This window comes from Lotus japonicus, chromosome 2 (genome assembly GCF_012489685.1).
Source record: "Lotus japonicus ecotype B-129 chromosome 2, LjGifu_v1.2".
Taxonomy (NCBI): Eukaryota; Viridiplantae; Streptophyta; class Magnoliopsida; order Fabales; family Fabaceae; genus Lotus; species Lotus japonicus.
This window is the reverse complement of record NC_080042.1, coordinates 15,250,028-15,268,449: the sequence shown is the minus strand read 5'-3', so window position 1 is coordinate 15,268,449 and position 18,422 is coordinate 15,250,028. Positions and strand designations below refer to the sequence as shown.

At 37.4% G+C, this 18,422-nt stretch overlaps 2 protein-coding genes across 3 annotated transcripts; both read left to right on the top strand.

Moving 5' to 3' along the window:
• Positions 1-7,719: 7,719 nt before the first annotated feature.
• On the top strand, positions 7,720-8,431 carry LOC130736104 (uncharacterized). Its single transcript, XM_057587952.1, has one exon. The coding sequence runs from the start codon at positions 7,727-7,729 to the stop codon at positions 8,429-8,431; it is 705 nt and encodes a 234-aa protein (XP_057443935.1). The 5' UTR covers positions 7,720-7,726.
• Positions 8,432-9,608: 1,177 nt separating this feature from the next.
• On the top strand, positions 9,609-16,853 carry LOC130737667 (cysteine-rich receptor-like protein kinase 43). Of its 2 annotated transcripts, XM_057589490.1 has the most exons (7): positions 9,611-9,830; positions 9,930-10,069; positions 11,051-11,261; positions 13,158-13,392; positions 14,515-14,659; positions 14,942-15,335; positions 16,477-16,853. In XM_057589490.1, exons 1-7 carry the CDS (start codon positions 9,767-9,769, stop codon positions 16,587-16,589), a joined length of 1,302 nt encoding a protein of 433 aa, XP_057445473.1. In that variant the 5' UTR covers positions 9,611-9,766; the 3' UTR covers positions 16,590-16,853. The 2 variants fall into 2 exon arrangements, with proteins under 2 accessions (XP_057445474.1, XP_057445473.1); XM_057589491.1 differs by lacking the exon at positions 16,477-16,853 and having other exon boundaries at positions 9,609-9,830; positions 14,942-15,340.
• The last annotated feature ends 1,569 nt before the right edge of the window (positions 16,854-18,422 follow it).

Here is an 18,422-nt window from a genome sequence, read left to right as displayed (position 1 = left end):
CTCATTTCATACCTGTGAGAACTACGTACAACGTGGATAAGCTATCAGAGATTTATATAGCTGAGATTGTGCGACTTCATGGAGTGCCAACAAGTATCGTTTCCGATGGAGACCCGAAGTTTACTTCACATTTGTGGGGAGCTATTCATAATGCTTTGGGGACGAGGCTGAGATTAAGTTCTGCTTATCACCCACAGACTGATGGATAGACTGAGAGAACTATCCAATCATTGGAGGATTTGCTACGAGCTTGCGTGTTAGACAACAAGGGCAGTTGGGATACCCTATTGCCACTGATTGAGTTCACATACAACAACAGTTTTCATACGACCATAGGCATGGCACCGTATGAGGCTTTGTATGGCCGCAAGTGTAGAACACCTTTATGTTGGTATCAAGATGGAGAGAATTTGTTAGTAGGACCGGAACTTCTGCAACAGACGACTGAGAAGATTAAACAGATTAGAGAGAAGATGAAGGCTTCTCAGAGTAGACAGAAGAGCTATGCAGATCAAAGGCGCAGAACCCTGGAATTCGAAGAAGGAGATCATGTGTTTCTGCGAGTTACCGAGACTACAGGAGTTGGTCGAGCAATCAAATCAAGAAAGCTTACGCCAAAGTTCATTGGACCTTATCAGATTACTCGTCGTGTAGGACCGGTAGCTTATCAGATCGCACTACCGCCTTTTCTATCAAACGTTCACGATGTATTCCATGTGTCACAACTGCGGAAGTATATTGCTGATCCGACGCACGTCATCGAGCTGGATGACATTGAGTTGAAGGATAACTTGTCTTTCGAGACACCGCCAATCAGCATTGGTGACACAAGGATAAAGCAGTTGAGGGGAAAAGAGATCGAGTTAGTGAAGGTTATTTGGAACAAGGACACCGGCGATGCGACGTGGGAGCTGAAGGAAAAGATCAAGGAACAGTACCCAGAACTTTTTACTGACCCTTAAGTTTCGAGGTCGAAACTTTCTTTTTGGAGGGTAGTAATGTAAGGCCCAAGTTTTAACGCTTTGGATAAGTGAATAAAATAAAAGAGTTTATTTGATTAAGATAAATTTGGGAAGGAAAAAGGTTCAGGAAAAGTCCAAGAATTTATCGAAAAACCGATAAGAGTTATAGCACGACTAACATACGCTTAATCCTAGGTCAAAGGTATTAGTGAATAGTTAATTTACGCTTAGGGACACGATGGAAACTAATTCCAAAAATCCTCAGAGAAATGTTAGAACTTCTCTTTTCCGTCCTTAAACAATTATTTCGATGCGAAATTCTGGAAAGTACGAACGTCAAATTCCAATTCTCGGAAGTTTGCCGAAACAGAATCCCTGATAGTTCGAGAAACCTAAGATCGACAGACGATGAAGACTTTTTCTATTGGGAGCTGCAAATGAAGATTCCACCCGCGTTCCCCTATTTCTCTCGTCATTCCTAATCTTTCTTCAGAAGGAAGTTTTCTCATCCGACGATCACTGCAAAAAGTAGTTTTTCGGGATAATCCGACTTACACCGACTTATGCCGATTTTGGATCTTTTGGTTTAATTCCAAGAATCCTGTTTTGAGTTCTGGAATTCTGTCGCCAGAACCTATCTTAGAATGCGCAGAGGAACGCGCAGGAAAAATCGGAATCGCAAAAAAATCTTTTTTCCGCTTTTTCCAAAACCTATAAATAGCTTGAAAATTAGATTTTTTGCAAAAAAATCACCCATTCCCTCCCCCAAAACCGTGAGCAGCTAGAGAGAAAGAGAGGATCCGGATTTTCGCGAATCTTTGCCCGTTTTCTTCACCGATCGTTGCTAATCGAAGACCTTGAGGTAGGTAAACTATATCTCACTTCTGATCGTCAGATCTGTCGACTTTTTCTATGTTTTTCTGAGCTCAAAGTTTGGAGCTTTTTGTAAAATTGTCCAAATAGCTTGATTTCAGTGTCTAAACTTCTTCCCTGCATGCTCCTGAGCGTGTTCTGCGGATTAGATTTTGTCAAATGTCGACGAAATGCCGCCGGGATCAATTTCTACCTTAAATACCCATTTTTCGGTAAAGTCGCAACCTTTAAGCTCTAATCTATCGACTTGGCTTAGTGCTAGTAGGATTTGTCGTCATAAACGTTGTTGTGCACGTCTCCATCCAATCTGTTTTTCAAAAATCCAATTTTGAAATTTTGAGCTAAAAATAATGACCAAACTACCCCTATATCAGTTTTCGATCCGAAAATTTTTCCGAGCTTAGAACCGTCTTAGTTACGGCGTATGTTAACCTAGGAACCAAGTTTGATCGAAGAAAAATCGACCCTCCCAATTAAGGAAAGTGGCCGAGAGCTATACCAAGGGGGGAGGAAATCCGACTTTTTCGAAAACTTGTCTTAACGCGTTAGATTGTCGTACCACAGAGTTTGTAATGTACCGTGTAACCCTAGGACTTATTGCTTGCTGATTTTCTGACTCAATGTGTTGATTTCTGTGATTTTGGCTTAAGGTTCTTTTGAGGAGTTTCCTGGAGATCAAGGCGAGGAACGTGAAGGAGGTTGTCAGGAAAACGCTGGAGGAGTTACAGGTGAGGGCTACTCTCTGAATTACTAGATAATGCTTTAGGTGTCAATGAAATTCGACTTGATTTATGTGTTATGCACCTAATTGCTAAATGTCTGAAATGATTTCTGAGGCTTCGGCCGAACTTGTTGAGTACTTGATGCCATGATATTGTGTGCTAAATGATTCACATGCTATGTGCTACATGGTTAACTTAGGATGTGTTGGAATATGCTGTTTATGCCTATTGGTTGAGCTGTTTCATTGATGCTATTCCACTCGTGCCTATGTTTCTGGAAAGTGAGGATTACGGGCAAGTCATGCCGAATTTTTATGAGATTTTGAGAGAGTTTGAAAGGACGAACGAAGTTCGGACCTTGTTATGTTTTAATGGATCGAGACCTTCTCAGAAATTAATTGGGATTATGGGATCCCTGAAACTCATAGGAAGTATCATAAGACTAAACGAAATCTATTTTCTCAAAGAAAATTCATAAGACATTAATCAATCGCTAAACCCCCTTGAACAATGATAACAACTTTAGATAAGAGCTTAGAGCCTGAATATTAGTCTTGAAGATATGAGAAGTGTCGTCGAGTCCAAGTCTTGAGGAAACTTACAAGTTTCCGAGTATGCTTATACTCTTTCGCTCGATGAGCAGTTTAATGTTTGGCTATCTAAAGTTTAGCCGGAGACTATAGGTTTCCAAGTACTTCGGTACCTTTTCGCTCGATGAGCAGTTTATTGATTGGCTATCTAAAGTTTAGCCGGGAACCATGAGTTCCAAAGTACATTCTTCTTCTTTTGATTAATTCATTTTGTCGCAGAATCGACGTTTGCCTTAGGGTAGGCTTTTTAGAGACAATAAGTTAGCTAGAACACGTGACGACGTGTCGAGTGAGGTCGGAGACGTTGTTTGGCTAATCACTTGCATTCATGCACTCATTTTGAGGTTAATACACGGCGGATTACCGGACCTCGGTGGATTCCAAAATGGTCATAAGACCCGGATTTCCATATTTAGGACACTACGGTGGTCCTCAGTAGCAGACGGAATGGCAGACCTACGGGTTCACTGCTGATCTGACTACTTTTGTGTGGTGTAAGAGACGCCCGAGCGGAATGGTCCCACTTTGGCCGGTGTTAGGGCTGACTCGATGGTGTCCATCCTTTTTCCGGAATGCATTTTGTTACCCAGCATTGCATTTCATGCAACATACATGCTGACTTAGTTGCTGAGTGTGGTTGGTACCTGTTTATCCTACTTGAGGCATGCTAATTGTTATTATGATCTTTATATTCATTGTGATATATGCAACTCTAGGATGTTATCCCTAGACGTATGAGCCTGAGAGGCTAAATAATTATAACCCTATATATCTGGTTTTATTATTTATATAATTCTTTGGAGTTGACCCTCGCGTCTTCTGTGTGTGTTTGGGCGGACTACGCCATTGTTAGTTGAGTATGGCGGACTGGTACGAGACGGTCGTCCCTTCGGGGGGGACCAGGTTTGAGATGTTGGACCAAGACACCCCGGGCTCATGGGTGGTCGACCCCGCTGGCCACCGAGCTATCTATTCGAGGCGAATAATGGAGGATCGCATTGACCGGATACCAAGCCTGACGCACGGAGTTTGGAGGCACTACACTGTCAGCTTCAACTTGCCACCGGGTGTACACTGCGGGACTGGACTGGGAGTACCACCACCACCGTCGCCTTCGGACGACGAGTACCCCTCGGAGGAGGTGCCTGTGGGAGGAACTTCTTCAGGCACTAGTTCACCCACTGTCGCGGCTGCTATTGACTTGGGATCGGGTGCAGAACCCGCGCGACCAGCTGTGGAGACTGATGCAGTCATCGACATAATCGTCTTGGATTCAGATTCAGACGACGATCTTGGGGATGCATAGTTGGGATTAGTGTAGGTGTAGCGTCTTGGCTCTGATGTTCAGTCTTCCGTTTTGGGCAGGGTAGGTCCCCGACCTTTAGCTTTTTGTGTGGTTTCCTATGGAGATCACAGAGAGCTGGTTGGATTTAGGGGGTCTTTTCTTAGGCCGCTGGGCCAACTTGTTCTCAGATTTTGAGGTTTAGTGTTGCGGACACAGTATTTTTACCTTGGTTTGTACTTTTGCCTACGGGCGTTACTCTCTTTTACTTTCCGTCACTGGAGGTTTACTCGTGACGTGGTTTACAACTTACAGTGGGGGCTGTAATCATATTGTATATTAGTTCTGTTATCTTCGTTTTAGAGTTTCATCTCTTTCTGTCTTTACTTACATTATCGAAAAAAAATAATTCACGTTTTTCCGCTTAAGTATTTCTTTTGGTTACTAAAGTGACGCCACCGAAATCGGGGTGTTACAAAATTGCAGCCATGAAAGCTGCAAGCAATGGACCAGTTCTGGTTTCCTCATGAGTCTACAATCATACGTTCATATTTTATGCAAACAACTGTTGAGTGAGCCTACCATCAAATTTCTTGTCTTTTGAGTCTACCATCATATGTTATGCAAACTATATGGGTAAATGGAGTGTGCTCAACGTTGATTTATGGGGCGTGCTTAAGGGGTTGAGGTTGGCTTTGAAGGTGTGAAAAACGACTAGAAGGGGGGGGTTGAATAGCGTTTTCAATATAAAAACTTTCCCCTTAAGATTTAAAGTAAATCTTTTCGGTTTCTCTAAGATAGATGGTGCAGCGGATAAAGATAGAGAGAAGAGAAAAGCACACAAGTATTTTATCCTGGTTCACTTGATAAATCCCTCAAGCTAATCCAGTCCACCCGTTAAGGTGATTTCTTCCTTCTTAGAATGAAGGCAATCCACTAATCAGATAATTGTTACAACTGCACTTGAAACCTACAAGTGACTAACAATACACTGACTTAGCTATCACTAAGATTCACTCTCTTAGTCTTCTCTAGGATCCGATCAACCTTGATCTCCTAAAGGAATCACCACTAAGATTCACTCTCTTAGTCTTCTTAAGGATACTGACCTACCCGGTCCCTTAAGGAAAATCAAACAACTGTTTGAGGTTGGTGTTTACAAAGGTTTGCTTCTAAATAAGCTGAGTGTAAACTAAATAAGAACAGATGAAGAAAGTAGAGGCTTGAATCTTTTCTTGTATTGCAGCTCTTGATTTCTCTCACTCTTCTCGCTCTCTTAGTCTTTCTTCTTTTCTTCAGCCTTTTATAGTCCAAGGTGCAAAGGATATTTCTGTTAAGAGAATATGACCGTTGGAGGGCATTTCTGGAACTTCCAGAACCTGCTGTGGCTGAACCTTGGTAGGTAGGCATTTCAGAATAGTACACTGCTCTTGTACTTCTCGATAGAGACCTTTGCCTTTAACCATTGACCTCTGATCAGAGTTATGCTTCGTGTTGGAACTTGTGAAGCTTGGTGATCAGAGTCAGAGGGATGCTTGGATCCTCTGACCTTCGTAACTTCTGCTTCTGGACCTTCAGAGCTTCTGAACCTTCAGAGCCTCTGGTCCCTCAGAGCTTCTGGTCTTCAGATCTTCTGATCCTCAGATCTTCTGATCCTCTGATCTTCTGATCCTCTGATCCTCAGATCCTCTGATCTTCAGATCCTCTGATCTTCAGAGCTTCTGATCTTCAGATCCTCTGATCTTCAGATCCTCTGATCTTCAGAGCTTCTGATCTTCAGATCCTCTGATCTTCAGATCCTCTGATCCTCTGACGAATATATCTTCTGGTGTCAGAATCAGAACCTGTTTGTCAAAACACTCAAGACAAACATTAGAGTATCATAGTTGTTCATCCACAAATAAATACTTGTTATCATCAAAACATAGAGTTGTACCACATGACCAAATCTTGATCTTACAGGCTTTTCACTTGAAACCTTTGGAGGTTCAAGTGAAGATGAATTGAATTCTATTGTGGCTTACTAGACACTAGTCATCCTCATACGGACTTAGTTAAGGAGATTTTGATGCTAGCCTCTCATGGATGGGAGATCACTTTCCATTCATATCTTTAGAGAGGCAATTAGGTGTGCTGTTCACCTTGTAAATCTAGGACAAGGAGGCTCTAATCTTTGCCATCATGTTGTGATAACAAAATAATAGAGATATACGAAGATAAGATAAGTCAATAATGTGTTAATTTTTTTCTTGGGCAGTAGCTGAAATGAGTGACTGATATGGAAACTTGGATTTGGATATGATTATTATTATCTCACAATTAGCTAGTTTTTTACATTCTCCTGCTGCATTTGTGAAGGATATCCCTTTATGTCTTATGGTTGTGAATCCATTATTGGTCTAATATAATCTTTTACTTTTGAAGGGTCATTTCTGAGGGTTTTATATATGAAGGAAGAAAGAAATGGATGAGGATGATAAGGTCAAGGACTAGAAGTGCGCATCATTGGATTCTGTGATTCGTCATTTCTTCGATTGTGGTACTTGCCCTTGGAGTAGTTGAAGCTATGGTTTCATGCTATGGTTTATCTTGTCGATTATACTAGTTTTGCTTGAACGGATGTTGATTCTCTTGTTGATATGTGTACTCTTTTTCCTTATTAGGGTTTTTCCTAGTAAGGTTTTAATGAGGAACTTTCTTCAGAGATGATCACCCTAGGGGTAGGCAGGTAGCGGCGTGGTAGATGGTGTTAGGCATGGCGTTCAACGTTTGGTGGCTTTGGTTGTGTTTGGTTGCTTGGTTTCTAGGTTGTGATAGCAACAACTTTCGTTCTGATCTCGTTGTTAGGTAGGCGTATGTGCACGCATAGTCCTCCGGTGGTCGTTACTGCTGGAGTTAGTCATGAAGTTGTTGTTATTGCCCTTGAAGCCAGGTGCTGAATGCAACTGAGGGGCTTTGCGTTGAATGCTTCCGTTGTTTGCGGTTTTGTCGTTGTTAGCGATCGTTGTTTGTTGTTGGTGTTAGCGGTTGTTGTTAATGGTCATTGTTTGCGGTCGTTGTAATTATTCCAAAGTCGAGAGGATTGTTTCTCAACTTATTATTCAATAAATATTTTTCTTTCAAAATAAATATATAAATAGAAAAGGGTGAACATTAAAGTGTGAAGATACTAAATTCTTAAAAGAATGAGAACATGAATAAATACAAAGTGGGAGTTAGAATAAAGCAAGTGAACCTTCCTTCCCCACTTCACTACACTTCCCCATCACTTCACTGAACCTAAACAGCAACACAAAAATGGTGAGCACTACCACCACCTTCTTCACTGCCACAACCACCCCAACACCTCTCTCCTCCTCCCTTCATTCAAAAAAACCCCATTCTCTCACTCTCCCCAATTCCAAATTCAACCACTTCTCCCCCTCCAAACACCCCAAACCCATAACCCACTCCTCCAGACCCACCACCCCATCTCTACCTAAATCCTTCCCCGAGGACTCCCCCACCGCCGTCTCCGCCACCTCCCCTCTCAACCTCAAGTCCCGCCTCCGCTCCGGCGAGACCCTCTACGACCTCTTCCTCCTCTCATTCTCCCCAACTCTCGTCGAGATCGCGGGCCTCGCCGGCTACAACTTCGTCGTCAACGACATGGAACACGGCCACGACGGAATCTCCGAAGCCCTCCCCTGCCTCCACGCCCTCGCTGCTTCAGGCACAGCGGCGATCCTCCGCGTCCCTGAAGCCACCGCCGCGTGGGCCAAGAAGGCCCTTGACATTGGCCCTCAGGGCATCATGTTCCCCATGGTCAAATCCGCCGCAAAAGTCGTCCCGTACTGCCGGTTCCCGCCGGCGGGGATCCGCGGCTCCGCCCGCCTGATCGTGCGTGCCTCCGCATACGACATCGACAAGGGCTACCTGAATAACTACCTCAATGAGATTCTGATCATGTGCCAGGTGAAGTCGCTGGAAGGGGTGAAGAAGATCGATGATTGTGACACGTGATAAATAATAAAAATTAACTAAATTAAAAATATTATTATTTCAAAAGTAATTTATATTTAAATTATTATATAAGTAGATAAATAATTTTTAAATAATAGGAGATGAAAATATTAAATTAGTCTATTACTATTAATAAATCAATATTTGTAAGTGAGTAGTCTATTTTACTATTTATGAATAATAATTTTATTTATTTTTTATTTTAGTTAAATTAATATTTTTCTATTTATTAATTAATATGATTCTAAATTATATAATATTAAAATAAATTAATTTGAAGTTAGAATACTGAAAGAAAATATATAATTGGTATCCTATCATGTTCTATCCTAACTCCCCCCTCAGGATAACTTTTACACATGATGGACAGGATAAGATAGGAGACATGATAGTGCTATCTTATCCTGCTGGCGCAACAAACAACAGATAACAAGATGATATGATTACTATCCTGTCATATCCTATCTTGTCCTGATCACCAAACGGGCCCTAAGTGTGTTTGGTTAGAATTTAGGATTCCCGGAAATATTTTTAAATTTTATTTAATTCAAAAATTCAAAATGCAAAAAAAAATGATGAAATTTATGGGTAGTGAGATGTTACATTCCCTTTCTCATTGGAATGCAAGATTCTCAACCCATTTCATGGAAATAAAAAGATGTGAATTATGGAAGTTATTTCATTCCATCGAATGTTTTACGCCCGGACATCCGATTTTCAACCTTATAACAGTCACGAGAATATAATTCCCTACCTTCCCATTTCCGGAAATATATTTCTAAACCTTTTTCAAAAAAAAAAAAAAAAACATCTATAAGAAATTTCATTTTAACAATCTGAAAAAAAAAAGTTTAAAATGATTTTGAAGGCTAGAAACATAAGGGGAGTTGGGTTTGGAGCTCCACCCCTTAGGTTTTGCACCCCACTAAAACAGATACGGAATTTAAATTTCCGTATCAATACGGAAAATAAAATTCCGTATCTGTTTTAGTATATAATGAGTGGTTGAAAATGTGACACACATGCTTAAATACAGTACGGAATTTTAAGTTCCGTATTCAATATGAAGAATACGGAACTTATTCCGTATTTGATAAAGTGAGGTGCCAAGCCCCATAGGAGGGGTGCCAAACCCAACTCCCAGACATAAGCATGGGGCCAACAATGTGAAGTGTGAACAAAGCTAACACGCCTTCATCATTTCCTATAGGTGAATGAAAGACCCTTACAGAAACAAAAAGTTTTTCTGCCGACATTCTCAATCCTTTTCAGCTCCAAAATTCCAATTAATCTTTTCCTTGAAGACAAAGAATCCCTGTGTTTTTTCATTCATTCATGACCAAATCCAACACTTTCTTTCAAAATCTCATAAAACCCTTCAAATTGGGTTCCAGTAGTGGTAAACCAGCAAAAGCAAAACCCTTTGTTGTTTTTCTTCAAATTTTCTTGTTTCTGAATATGTTAAAATTCATGTTTTTGTTTTGTTGTGTTTGATTAGAAGCACAGAACGAAGACGACATACAGAACATCGCTGCAAAGGAACACAAGACCTTTTCGTATGAAACATTGGTCGCTGCTACCAAGAACTTTCACGCTGTCAACAAGCTCGGTGAGGGAGGATTTGGACCCGTCTTCAAGGTAAATCCATCATCAATGACCAGTTTTTACTTTTGTTGGCTAGATTGGTAAAGTGCCAACTATTGCAGTGTCTGGGAAAGGGTTCAATAGGTTCATTCAAGTCACATTTTGTCTGTAATTTTCATAATTCTAAGGACTTAAACCCAATTGCAATTGTAACCATAGTCAGTATTTAGATTAATTTTCATATGAACAGAGATAATTGATCACAAGTTTAAGTATGTTAAAATAATAATAATAGAAAAAGTTCTGTTGTACTAGTTTATATAGAAAAGATTTCCATGATTTCCCTTTAAGTTTGTCCGAGTTCAAGTTTTAATGTATCGAAGAAACTCCGCTCTATGGTATGAATGTTCTCTGCTTGGATACGATTGTTTCCCATATAGGGATACATGTGGTTAAAGTTAGACCAAAAATCCTTCGTTCATATAGGGAAATCACACATGTCCTTGAGGATTATGCAAATGGATTTTCCTGGAGAACGATGGATGCACTTTATTGGCATAAATATTTTGCAGAAAGCTCAGCACTGAAAAAAACAATGTTATTTATTTGGTTTTGCTTGCTTTGTCTAATACTATGTGTATATGGAAAAGACTCTTGTTGGCAACGCTAGACCCATGTGGATGATCCTGACTCGAACATCTCATGTGGAGAATATCTGTATTAGAGAAAGAAGAAAAGTTGTGTATTTGGCGAAGGCGAATGGACGTTTATTTTTCTTTGGAAAGCCAAAGCTCACTTTCCGAGAGTTCAAACATGAAAGGAGTGGGTAGCTAGGGAGGCTGCTAGCAAGTTTGAATAAGCTTTATTTTTTCTTAGAATCAATTCTGCCACCATAAACTAGCCACGGAAGCTTCTTCCCAGAACTAATTTTGACTTTAGAATCATTTATAGATGAATTTGCAAGTCCATTGTAAAGTTGTTGCAAACATGTTCTAGACATATTCTGATTGTGTTTTCTTTTTTAATGGCTTATAGGGGAAATTGAATGATGGGAGAGAGATTGCGGTGAAGAAGTTATCGCGTCGTTCAAATCAAGGGAGGACACAATTCATTAACGAGGCCAAGTTGTTGACACGTGTGCAGCACCGTAATGTGGTGAGTTTATTTGGCTATTGTGCCCATGGCTCAGAGAAGCTTCTTGTTTACGAGTATGTCCCTCGTGAGAGCCTTGACAAGCTTCTATTCAGTGAGTGCTGCTTTGCAAATCCTCTTCTTTTTTATGAATGAGATGATATATTATCAAATCATTCAAGTTTTATGAAGATCAAATGCCATTACGGGAATTAAAACCGTCAACTATCATAGATAAAGTTCCCCTTAAATCACAATTGATTTCTATTACGGTTAAGTGAATGTTTGAAAATCCTTCTACAATTGATTCTTAAGTCATAATCAATTAAAAAGTGAGTAGCTTCTCGGTTCTGGAAGTGATTATGATGTAAGAAGAATTGATTCAAACATGCTATAGTTAGAATAATTCTAAATCCTCCTATGTGATCCTCCTACAAATCTTTCTGCTTACTATATGGAGAAAGTATTAAATGTTTTTTATATTTCCATGATACAAATACATTTGTTTTTCATTTAATATATTCATTATATATAGTAGGATGATTTCTAGGAGGATTTGTAGAAGGATATAACATAACTACTCTCAAGTGTTTAAGACTGGTTGTTTGGAAACATCGGAAGTATTATTTTTTACTTTTCCAAGTGAAAACAAACATCTTTAGCCTCTTTTGAAAAGTGAAATCACATCTCTTCCCTTGTTTCCGGATGCCAAATTAAATGAATTTGGTAGAGATTCAGAGTGAGAAATAAATAAAAGAGGGAGAAGTAATAGATGTAATATATGATGTGATGTATCAGGACGAGAGTGACAGAGTAAAATGGAGGTGTATGTAAGGTATCAATACTGTTTAGATTCTAAAAGTGTCTAAAAATTAGAGTTGTTTGACCTGCTGATATTATGTGTTCATTGATATTCTTCCTCAATGTTCAAATTCATATTGTATAGAGGGTCAATTAGTCCAAATGTTGAGCCAATATTAGGCCCCTAAGTGTGTGAATATGTTTTTCTTTCAATGGAGAGTTCATTTGAGTTGAGTCATCTGAGTATTGGTTCTTTTCCATTAAGATCTTGAATGTTCTAAACCAGTTTCCTTTGCTACTCAGTTTTTTTCTGTGACTTCCCTTATAGTTTTTATTTCATAGTGTGGATTTTTTCTTTGATAAGTTCTATCAAGACCAACACTGTGGGGGGACATCCTTTTTATCATATCTTCACATTTAAAGCGATTTCTTGTCATGTGCAGCTGGAGAATGGAAAGAGTCTGCATCTAAAACTTTTGACTTCTACATGCTTAAAATTACTCGCTAATTGCTTTGGCATCAAGAAGTGGTTTAGATTTCTTCAACATGTACTCTAATTTGGTGTTTAATCCTTTTTACATTCAATTAAGCACTTGCTTTACAACTTAGGAAACTTCTAGTTTGTAGCACACCTCTGCTTCTAGGGAAGAATCATAGAATCTTCTTCAACACCTATTCTTCTTTTTTTAATTACGAAAAAAAAGACAAACTAAGATACGATCCTTATGTGGGTCATACAATGTTTGATTAGTCATTGAACCATGTATTTATTAAGTTATTTATATACTAGCGTTACCTTGAGGGAGGATTTAAAAGTTAAAATGAGCTGTCAAAATGACAAATTAAGAATTAGTGGTTGAGACTTGAGAGAGCACTATAGATCGCCGTTGGATCTGTGTAAGTATATAATCACAATCACAACAATTGATTTCCCGATCAATAGTTATGATAACTAACTTTACTCCTTAACTTGACCCTTCATTTTAAAAGAGCCAAATTTCCTCAATGACAATGCAGTAGGTCAATCAAGTGGATGACATAATACACTACACTTTCTCTTCCATCACATTTTCACCACTTTCTCTTCTACCTCTTTTTTTTTTTCCGCTAACACATGATTCGTCATATCACTTATTTCTCTCCGAGTGTGGGTGAATTTGGGGCGTGAACCGACACAAATAATAATTAATGTGTCGAATTCTATTTGAAGGATCCCAAAAGAAAGAGCAGTTAGATTGGAAACGTAGATTTGACATAATCAGTGGCGTGGCAAGAGGGTTGCTTTATCTCCACGAAGACTCACACGATTGCATTATCCATCGAGACATAAAAGCTGCAAACATCTTACTCGATGAAAAATGGGTACCCAAGATTGCAGATTTTGGTTTGGCACGCATCTTCCCAGAAGACCAAACCCATGTCAATACACGTGTGGCTGGAACCAAGTGGGTATCTATCTCTCATCTTTTAACTTTTCAACCAAATACATTTGTTTATGTTATGTCCGAATAAGTCAAAAGTCAACATTTTCATTAAATTAAAACGTGTCCATGAACAATATGGTTGTAGTTGTGCATGAAATGGAGTTTCATGATTGGAAATTATTTTTTTGAACGTCATGATTGGAAATTAGAATTATAGGTTATAGCATAAGAAAAAGTCTTTTGCGTGAACTATTACCGTTTCTTGTATTTTAATAATTAAATTTGTTTATGAAAATAGATTATGATAGCGAATGTCATAAGAGGACATTTTAAAGAACTAAATAATATAAAATATCTATTTGAAGAGTATAACATTTAATATATTAAAATTTCTGATTTTTATGGAAACAATTTTTATCGAGTTTATATATATATATAGACACACACACCAACAAGGTGTTGGTCTAGTGATAGGCAAGCTAAATCCCCTTAAGGGTGAGGCTACAAGATCGAACCCCAGGAAAGTCATTTGACGGGAGGGGTCGCCATTGTATCTCGACAGCTACAAGGGCCCCAAAAAAATAATATATATATATATATATATATATATATATATATATATATATATATTTGTGTGTGTGTGTTCATTTTTAATCTCCTAACTTAATCAAAATAGTATTTCACCAAAAAAAATCAAAATAGTATATTTTTAGTTAATGTTTATGCTTATATGATTTTTGTATTTCTTTAAGGACTAAAATGAAACATATTTAAATTGTAACTAACAAGCTAATTGATAAAAAAATGTTTAATATTTTTATGTTTCAAGAACATATATAGTCCTTTTATTTTTGTATCGTTAACAAGTATCTTAAATACATTTGTTAGTATTTATCTATAAAAATTATCAAATAAGTGATAATTACTAAATTAGCATGATCTATGTGTTTCAATCAATTTATTATGTCTTCAAAATTAAATTACCTAATAATATATTAGTTCCCCACTAAAATGTTTAATATAGAATATACCCCTGTATATGCCGTTTTTAGTTCCTTCCTTTTGGAATTTTTTTTGGTTTGTGTTTCTACAAGATAGAGACTCTAGTTTTCTGAAATTAGTAATAACTTATTTCATATGCAGTGGGTATATGGCTCCAGAGTACTTGATGCATGGACATCTAAGTGAGAAGGCAGACGTATTTAGCTATGGAGTTGTAATGATGGAGTTGATCACTGGCCATCGAAACTCATCGTTTGATTTGGATGCCAATGGCCTCCTCGACTGGGTAAACTTCTAGCTTATTTATAATAAGGGTGTAGCTATTATGGTACTTTGTGTTGAAGTTTCACATTAGTTTGAGATATGATTAGTATTAAACAAATCATCATAAAATGGTAGGAAATTTTCACTCTAAGCTAGTTTTTTTAGTTAAGTTAGGTCTAGCTCAAATTCAAGATGGTATCAGAATCTATATTAAATCCGTTTATCGGGCAAAAATGTCTAGCCTGCAAATTTTATGATCCTAATGTATAAAATGGGTTGCTTTGTTTTCTTTGTTTCTTTATAGGCATACAAGCTATACAAGAAAGGGAGGGCGTTAGAAATTGTGGATCCCGTGCTGGCATCCTCTGCGGTTACAGAGCAGGTTGAAGTGTGCATTCAGCTAGCTCTGCTCTGCACGCAAGGCGATCTGCATCTACGGCCAACGATGGGGCGTGTGGTGGTGATGCTGTCGAAGAAGCCGAGTCACATGCAAGAACCAACAAGACCAGGAATGCCTGGTTCCAGATATAGAAGATTACCTCGCAGGTTTCATGCTTTCTCTTCTTCCACGGCTGATGGTGATGAGTCTGATTCTCACGGTACTTTTGATTCAAGCAACCATGGCACTACTATTTCTACAACAAAAACAAGCTCAATTGCTGCAGAAGTAGACTCGCGAGGAAAACGTCCAATGCAAGGTTAGAACAATTCATTCCTTGGGTTCTCTAATTTGAATATGGACATGTTGGGATGTTAATTTATGGGTTGGGGCCAAACTTAAGTTGAACTTGAATCTAGTTAGCTTTTTTTGGTTTAAACTATAGGTATTCTCTACTGAGACAATCTTTTTCGAGTAAGGTAGGACCTCTAGTTAGCTTAATCTCGCTCTCTATGTCAGGCTATTCAGGCGCCCGTCAAACTCGACCTATTTTGACACTATAAGATTTCTTTGTTTTTAAAATTAAGTAAATATGGTCTTAGCAATCTATCCTCTTCTACCAAAATCCTTTATTTCTCAATTTGTAGCAAGGTTTTGATGAATTTAGAATATTAATTAAATTTTAAATATTTAGAACAACAAATTACTGAAATTAGTGATATTTCGAAAGGAAATTTTTTTTAGGGGGGGGGGGGGGAATTGAGACCTATTTTGAATGAAATTTGAGTCTGATTAGTAAGTTTTTAGGTGTAATTAAGTTTTAAATTATTTGGCTATTCAATTGTGAAAAAATTTAACTTTCTCATGTACCAAAAAAAAATTGTGAAAAAAATTGAGTAAAAATGAGCATTCAAGACGTTAAAGTAAAAGAATGATAAACGAACTTAATTATAATAATTAAAATTGAGGGATTAAATTCTTGTAGAAAATACTCGGAGACTTGCACCTAAGGGGGCTAAAATGTGTAAGTAAATTTTTCTTTTTGATCCATTTTTATGGACAAATTGCACCAAGATCCCTTAAGTTTATCATTGTTGCATTGGCGTTTCCTCTATGAGTGTATCAAACACTAACCAGCTTTATTTTATTGGGAACATTGCAATTACCTCCTCTTAGGTTTATTATTACTTCATTAGTGCAATGAACTCTCACAAGATTTATTGTTATAACATACATCATCCCTAAATTATTCTAAATAGTAGGTGAAGGAGCGTGTGGGAGGTCAATGCAACATGCCCATTTTATATTATTGTATGAATTCTAATCAATTTGAAGTGAAACTTAACTAATTCATATGAGATTTAGTAAATTTCACATTAACTTCACTAATTAATAATTAATATATCAAAAATATTTTTTAAATAATGTGTTGCTAACATCGTTTCTCTTTTTCTCATCAGATAGATTTGATTCAACTCATTCAAGCAATTATGGCACTACTACATCTACAAGTGGAACGCTCGACAACCATAGAAAACTAGACTCGCGAGGGAAAGGTCCATTGCAAGGTTAGGCTAACTTTTTTTTTTATTAAAACAAGGTTAGGCTAACTTGATCGTTCTCTCATTGGAGAGGTTTGGAGGGCTTATTATTATTTTTGTAATTCTTCATGTATCATAATTTTTTGTATACAAGTATGTATTAATGATGTAAATATTATTAGGTGTAGGTTAGGAATGGCGAAATTCTTGTGATATATAGTCTCATTTTTTCTGATAGAATTATGTTTAGAGATGAGCTGAATGGAAAAGAGAGTGTTTTGTCTGTTTTACAGTAATCTTGGGTTAATGCTGTCTTTTTAATAATTATAAAATTATAATAGTTATATTTGTTTCTTTTTTAATTGATAAAAACAAAAATAAAATAAAAAATGTTTTAATAATCAGTGATGATAACAAATTTAACTAGACATAAAGTTTGACATTGATTTTGAAACTGGACTTCATCCTAATTTGATAATAATAATATTTATTAAATAAAAAAATTAAATTTCTGGTAAGAAATTATTTAATCTTTCAAGTATTTATATGTTCAATATTAATTACTTCAATTTTTTCCAAAACTGAATCTATAAACTTTAAAAGATGAATAAACTAGAAAGGAACTATCTCACACTAGGGGTGTTTGCGGTCCGGTTTGGTTTGGTTTTAAGGAGAAAATTCATTCAAGTTGATCACTTCGGTTTTATAATTTTATAATCCAATTGATTATGTTTTCTTTTCAAATTTGAACTGATCCGATCCAATTTTTATCGGTTTGGAATGAATTGGATTTCGATTTTCAAATAAAGAATGTTGAAATAAACAATGAAATTGAAAATAAATCCATCAAACAACAACCATTGCCAAATTCGTCACATTACAGAGAGGCAAAATATGTCTAGGTGTTAATTGGGAGGCAAAATATGTCAAGGTGCTAATTGGGTGAGTTGTGTTCAGCCAACATTTATCACATTTATCTTGATTATTTTAGTTAATTGTGTTGCTTGGTGCTAATTGGGTCAGATGTTAGCTAATTGATTGATTGATATCACAACTGTTAACGGACATATCTACTGTCAATCAGTTGTTCGCCGACTTGTTTTTTGCAAAGATGTAATTGTTGGTTGGCACTCCTTTTTTCACTGTTTTTACTCCCTTGTGCTATATTTGAATACAGGTTGTTGGCTTATAAAAATAAATAAAAAACTGTTAGCCGACAGATCTACTGTCAATCAGTCGTTAGCCGATTTAGTCGTTAGCTGATGGATTGACTGTTAATTAGTTGATTTGTACATTTTAATTTAGGCAACTAATTTGGGCTTAATGGGTTGGCTCTTAGTTGATGAACGACCTATAATAGTTGTTTGATCTTTTTTTTTTGGTAGATAATTAGCTGGTTAATTTTAAGCTTAGGTGTTTAAATGACTAACAAGCCTAATTCTATTCCTAGACATTAGGTTTATTAGATGGTTAATCCTAGGTCGGACTCTAGACGTTGTAGCTTCCGCTCTTACGTTGAATCAAGCGATATGTTCTAGGTGCGCAAACTAAAACATAGCATTAAGAACAAGAGACAACTGTAAGACCCAGGATTTTAGAATTAAATAAATAATTAATTTCCAACTCACGCATAGGATTTTGTATAAGCGCGAGGGGAACTTGACTTGTGTTTAATGTTTGAATTAGCGTTATGAAGAAGAAAGTTCAGGAAATGGTTAAGAATAGTTCTATAGTCGCTATAGGTTATAGCACGAGCTTTATTCACTTCCGCCTTAGGGCGAAAGCGTTAGTAAAAGGCTAATCCGCTCTTAAAGCACTGTAGAAGCGGAATTCAAAAATATTCAGAGGATTATAAGAATTTCTCT

Excerpts from the sequence above, each read along its gene's own strand:
- LOC130737667 (XM_057589490.1), top strand. The coding sequence starts at position 9,767 with ATGACCAAATCCAACACTTTCTTTCAAAATCTCATAAAACCCTTCAAA. Across the intron at positions 9,831-9,929 it reads CAAATTGGGTTCCAGTAGTG|AAGCACAGAACGAAGACGAC; the intron begins GTAAACCAGCAA and ends GTGTTTGATTAG. Across the intron at positions 13,393-14,514 it reads ACACGTGTGGCTGGAACCAA|TGGGTATATGGCTCCAGAGT; the intron begins GTGGGTATCTAT and ends TTTCATATGCAG.
- LOC130736104 (XM_057587952.1), top strand. The coding sequence starts at position 7,727 with ATGGTGAGCACTACCACCACCTTCTTCACTGCCACAACCACCCCAACA.